This window comes from Lynx rufus, unplaced genomic scaffold (genome assembly GCF_022079265.1).
Source record: "Lynx rufus isolate CCGP_SWC_20201006 ecotype Redwood Valley unplaced genomic scaffold, mLynRuf1.p SCAF_11, whole genome shotgun sequence".
NCBI classification, from domain to species: Eukaryota; Metazoa; Chordata; class Mammalia; order Carnivora; family Felidae; genus Lynx; species Lynx rufus.
This window is the reverse complement of record NW_025814825.1, coordinates 64,628,379-64,634,635: the sequence shown is the minus strand read 5'-3', so window position 1 is coordinate 64,634,635 and position 6,257 is coordinate 64,628,379. Positions and strand designations below refer to the sequence as shown.

Genomic DNA, 6,257 nt, shown 5'->3' with positions numbered 1-6,257 from the left:
CCACCAGCACGGAGGGCCATGCTGGCACAGAGCATTCAACAGTCTGTAAATTGGGATTGCATGAATGTTGCTGTTTACAAAGGAACAAGATGCCCATACTTGTTCCCATGAAGGCCCTCCTTGTGTCTACATTCCTGGGTCCCAGGAATGAAGGCTCGATTTGATCCGTTTATTGGGTATCGCCATGCAAGAGCCACAGAGGGCCCTGCTGTGGGCAGGCCCGCCTTGTGCTCATCAACCCAATCTAGAAGCTGGTGAGCCCCAAAGCTTCCTGGACAAGGGGCTTTAACAGCCAGCACTGACAATTTTTTATCAAGCATGGAAGGGAAATATTTGTAGTAAGAATAACAAAGGGTTAGTGTCCGTGCTATAAAAAGAATCACCGAGGAATCAACAATAGATTGAGGAAATAAACCAATGAGGAAAAGCCAAATGACACAACTTGGAAAATGGATAAAAAATATGAACTGGTGATTCGCAGATGAAATACAAATACTAAAAGCGTGAAGAGATGCTCAACCCACTAGAAGTTAGGGAGATGCAAATTGAGATGACGTATTTTTTTTTTTTTTGGCCTCTCAGTTTTGCACAAATGAAAGGGATCTGCTAACACCCAGGGTTAGTGGCGTGTCGGGAAACGGGCACCCCCCGCACTGTGGGCGGTGAGGCACTGGGGCACTTCTCGGCGGTGGCGAATTGGCAATTCTTATTTCTACTGCACATGCATTTGCCCTTCGCCCCAGAAGCTCCACTTCCAGGAAGCTCTCCCGGACAAGCGCTTTGCAGTTGAAACGCACACGTGTGCAAGCGTTTTCCTCGGAAAATGACGCGGGGACGCCATGAGCCGATGCCCACCGTGGAGGAACGGCCACCAGAGCTCGTTAGGTTTGGAGAGGGCCAAGCAGCCCTCGGAGACCGGATGAGGAAGGAGTTCAAGTGCCGACTCGCCCGGATGCTGAGACAGACCTTCGGGCAAACAGGCAATTCACACAACGGCACGCTGGTGGCGTATATGTCGTCACGGCAAAGACGCCAAGTTTCCATGTATTGATGTCTCTAACATTCAGATGTAGCTCACCGTTGAGCCCTCCGCTGCTAACAGGAGCATCCCTGACCCACACCATTCAGTCCCAGGGAGGTGCTAACCTGCCTCGGTGGTCGTTCAACCCGCCTGTCTGTCCGAGGTCGCTCGCACCTGGTGTCTTGTTGGAAATGTTTCCATTTGACTGGGGGGGGGGGGGGTGGTTCCTCTACGGCAGGCCTGGCGCGTCTTCCCTTCCTGAGGCTGTGGGCTCCGGCAGGTTGGCTGAGCCACCCGGTCCCTGGTTGGCTGGTTGATGCCCATCTTTGAGCCCCCCACCCTCCCCCACACCTCCTTTCTTCCATCCCTCCTCCCCTGTCTGCTCTCTCCCGTCTGCGGTTCCCCTCTCCCCAGTGGAAGGGTCCTGCTGTACTTAGCACTGCTAAGGGGCATGCAGACAGACAGACAGACCCATAAGGAACCGCCAGTAATTAAGCAGCCCGTACGAGCATGTGGCATTTCACAGCAGGTGACATTTTTCAGAGGGAGGAGGGAGAGGAGAATAAAAGGTTACGAAATCATCCATTTTAACAAATACAACAAGCCTCATAAAATGTATTAAATAAATACAACCACTAATAACAAGCGTGTGTTTACACTCCACGTGAGGCCTGAAATATCTCGCGGGTGGGTCCGGAAAGGGGGTGGAGGTGGAAGGAGCACAGAGGCAGAGTTGGGGGGTGAGCAGAGACACGCAGATGTGCGAAGGGAGGCCTGACGGGGTTTCCGATTTTAGGAGGGAAATCAGTGTCGGAAGGACTTTGTGACTCCGCCTGGCTGCAGACTTGACACGGTCTGTCATCTTCCTTGGGGACTCCAAGAAACCACCGCTCAGAGCTCAGATCCCTGTCTGGACTCCAGGAGGAGCACGGGCTCCCAGAAGGGCGAGTTGTTAGTGCTGCACGCACAGCTCACGCCTACTGAGGGGCAGCGGGGAGCTGGGGCCACCCCCCGGCCGGCCACTGTGCCCACGGTCGGGGCTGTTTCCAAGCCAGGGCGGAGCTACATTTTGGAAGTCCTAAATTAATGGTCTACATGAATCAATGTCTACCTCCTAATGAATGTCTTGTCTAAAAGGACGTAAAGCACAGGAATACAACGAAGAGATTTCACGGAAGAACGAGACGCAGGCTGGAAGTCAAAGTAAAGATTTATCTTTGCATCAGACTGTTTCAGATCTTGCAATTTGCATATACAAAGAATTCAGCAACATTCACTGGCATTATAATCAGAGCAAGATCAAATTACAGATGTAATAAAAGAAACTATGATAGTTGAAACGGGGACTACAGATGTATATTATAAAGATTGCACATAAATTAAACACGATTTAGTTAAACAAAAGTATCAGGAACCACACATCTTAAAAATCACATGGGCATGTCTTCGAATGCTGAAACAGACGTGTCAGGCTCATTTAAAAAAGTTTTTAAAAACACATAAAAATACCTTTCAAAACACTGGTATGCATTCTTCATTCGTCTAGCACATGGAGAGAAACAGTAGAGTGAGTCACACAGTGACCGTACAGCTTGTCGATCAGAACGGTAGGCTCCTAATCGCTATTTGGCATTTGGATGCAGCCTCATGCGACACACAAAAACGTGAAGGTAAGAATGGCCTCGTCAGCCCCGTCAGCGGGGCGCTGTCATGTCCGTGGACCTTCTTTGACAGAGGGGGAAGGAGAGGTCAGCTTTCCCGGTTGCACAGAGAGGGTAGCGCGTCCCCAAAGGGACTGTTTGGACTGGGTGGGTCGGGGGGGCCTGGGCAGAGGCCAGGAGGCTGCAATTCCCAGGCCCCTAGAAAGGCAAGTACTGCCCTCGACTGGGGACAGGGGTCCTGTGCCCAAGGGGTCGCGGCTTCTGCCTTGTTTCCAGAGGCGGAAGGACCAAAGCGGGTGCCAGGATGCCTGCGGCGGGCACAGGGAGACAGAACAACGCACAAACGGGGCACTTTCCCGAGGGCACCCCTGGTAAGTTCGACCTGAATCGCCACACAAGAGATGCCAGGTAGACCACTGAAGGGCCCGACAGCTTCTCATGAGGGCTCCTAAATTAGACCCGAGTCCATTCCCTTGACTTTGACCCTGAACCCTCGGGTACGTTACAAATCACTTTCATCACGACGTAGCCAGCTCGGTTTCTAGGGTTTGGTGCCAAATGAAAAGCTTGGTTCTCTCTCTTCTCCTTCAGTCACAGAAAGGCTTTGGGGGGGGGGGGGATTCTGACAATGAAAACATATGGGACCAGCTGGTGCATCTAGCAGAGCTGCCTCCATTTTCCTCTTCGACCCAAACGTATCCTCACGGTCCCGGGAAGGACGGAGGGATGTATTCGGCACTGCGTGTGCCCAGGGATGCGGCTGGCGGCGGCGGCGTCGGTCACAAGGTTGTGCTCTCGCCCTTCCGGCTGGCACCCCTTCTGCCATGGAGTGGAGCTCAGAGGAGCCACGGAGACTTGATCACCGTGAGGCTATCGTTAGTATGCAAGAAACCCTGGGATCACGTTGTGCACACCAGAAACGGACACGGGATGAACAGTGCAATAGGAAGGTGCAGTCACTTCTCAGTGGAAATGTCAAATAAGGCCTTTATATTTCTTTTTAAAAGCAAAAAAAAAAAACTGTACCCCAAATGCACATCTTAAGTGCTTTTAGTATGTTAGAGCAGGTGTCTTTATTTTTTTATATTTTTATATACATATATATTGTGCTCATATGCTCATCTGCTACCTAATGGCCACAGAAAGATCACCGTCATTAAATTAAACTTTTCTACATTCAACCTTCTCCCTTTTGTCGCCCCATAAGCCAATCCAGTCTGGCAGTGAGATTATTATTATCCAGTGTCAAAGGTCTCAGTAGTATTTCCATTCAAAAATAAGTTAGCCTTTAGATTAAGGATTTCTCTCTCTGTGTCTTTTATTTAAATATTGAGGAGGGGGACTTTAAAAAAAACTGTATAAATCTAGATTTTAAGATTTCTTTTCTTACAAACAATCTTAGCGTGTACAAGAATTTAAAAAAAAAAACAACCCAAAATGCTTCTCAGAAAGTTGAAAGCATCAGTGCTTGTGGTGGTCTCCCCAAGCGTGTGCTCTTGGCATCTGCATGAGTCAGACGTTTGGCTCTATCCGCACGTTAGGATTAGGAAGTGGTTTGTGTTGAGCCTCTAGGTAGCTCGAGACCAGAGGCAAGAGTGAGAAATGCAGTTGGTTTGATTCTCAGAGACTCCTCTGAGCCAAACAGACAGACGGACAGCAAGTGGCCACGTGGGAACGCAGCCTGATAGCTGATTTTGCCGTACCCAAGGCCACGGGTGACCATGCCACCAGCACTGACATCTCCCCACTTCCGGCCCGGACAGCACGGACCCAGCCTTGAGTAAACGCACGTGTATCACTATATGGTCACCAACTGTGCTCATGCATTTTATACCTGCACGCGGGCTGTGACGCCCTTGATCTTTAAAATGTAAAGGTAAACCACATGAGTTGAGACTGAGGACTTCACAGGATCTCCTACTTACGGTGTATCTCCACGAACATTTTACCTCCCGCAAAATGCCACTGCGCAGGCCTGTAAAAATCAGTGTCTGGACAGGGAATTTTCAACTGATTTTTGAGTCCTCGACCGCTTTCTTAACAGCGGGCTCTGTGTTTACTCTCCTGCGTCAAGCACACATTGCATATTAAGATTTTTAACATTTAGACGTGCTGAACGTGTGAAATTATAGGATATGATGAATCTAACGCAAAATTAGAATATTTACCGATATTAGCAGAAATGCATTTTACAGGATATTACTTGACCTTCATACATTATTCCCGTTCTTAAAAGGAGTATTTAAGATTTAATAACTTTATAGCAGTGGCCTTTAAAGCGTAACAAAATATATACAAAGAAATTAGGACGGGTATTAATGTCAACTATGAAATAAATTAACATGATCTTTATAAAATATACTGACCATTAAATTAAAAAATATTTTAAGGCAGGAATTTCATTTGAAATTAGCATAATCAGAAAATATATCAATAAAATCTTGTACCACTTTGTAGCAGAATTCATACTGTTCCTGAAAAAAAAAACAAGAAAATATTAAAATGATTTTTTAAATTCCATTAATTCAGTTAGGAGAAACTCATAAAAAGAAGCCAAAAAAAAGGTCTGACTAGTTACATACTGGTTACACAGAGACGTTTCCAGGTAAAACTGTTTTTGTAACATAAAAAAATGTCAACGATTAGTTTCAACTTAGCGTATTTGAGGAGAGTCTGAGTAAAAGGTCTTCAGTTTTCATACTTAAAATGGAAAACAGGGGCGCCTGGGAGGCTCGGTTGAGCGTCTGACTTCGGCTCAGGTCTCGATCTCACATTTCAGGAGTTCAAGCCCCACGTCGCGCTCTGTGCTGACAGCTCGGAGCCTGGAGCTGCTTCGGATTCTGTGTCTCCCTCTCTCTCTGCCCCTACCCTGCTTGTGCTCTCTCTTTCTCTCTCTCTCTCAAAAACTAATAAATAAACATTAAAAAACTGGAAAACAACTATTTTTGAAATAAAAATTAAAAAAAACAGAATATTTAACTTCAAATAAACATAATGTAACAAAGAAGTAAACTATGAAAGTTAAAAAAGATGAAAATCTAGGGTATTTTTAAGCCTCAACTTACTCCAAAAAGGGACATTGTTTTATATAAATTTTAGAATTCAAAAAACATCGCCTTCTATCTAAGGCATCTGACTTATTAAAACACTCCTGTGCATCATTTGACTCTCACCCTCCTCACAAATCGTGAGTTAGTTGAGCATCCAACTTCAGCTCAGGTCATGATCTCACGTTTCATGAGTTCGAGCCCTGCATCAAACTGTTGATGAGTTCGAGCCCCGCGTCGGGCTCTGTGCTGACAGCTCAGAGCCTGGAGCCTGCTTCAGATTCTGTGTTTCCCTCTCTCTCTGCACCTAACCCACTTGCATTCTGTTTCTCTCAAAAATCAATAAACATTAAAAACAAACAAGGAGGTGTTTGCATGCTGAGTCGGATAAGAAATGTTCTTTGCTACAATCGCTGGGAGCCTCCCTGGGTCAGGCACTCACGGGGCCCCTAAGGTACAGACATAAAACAAATCTGCACGCCGACTGAAGGCAGGTGCTGTCGCCCCATTTTCCACAGATAGGGAACT

General features: G+C 46.9%; 1 protein-coding gene across 3 annotated transcripts in view; it reads right to left on the bottom strand.

Moving 5' to 3' along the window:
* Window positions 1-2,213: 2,213 nt before the first annotated feature.
* Window positions 2,214-6,257, bottom strand: part of PTPRE (protein tyrosine phosphatase receptor type E) — a 45,353-nt gene continuing 41,309 nt past the window's right edge. For all 3 annotated transcript variants that reach the window (XM_047073609.1, XM_047073610.1, XM_047073611.1), the window contains one exon: window positions 2,214-5,156. In XM_047073609.1, coding sequence (XP_046929565.1) covers window positions 5,082-5,156 — 75 coding nt within the window. In that variant the 3' untranslated portion in view covers window positions 2,214-5,081. The remainder of the gene's footprint in view (window positions 5,157-6,257) is intronic.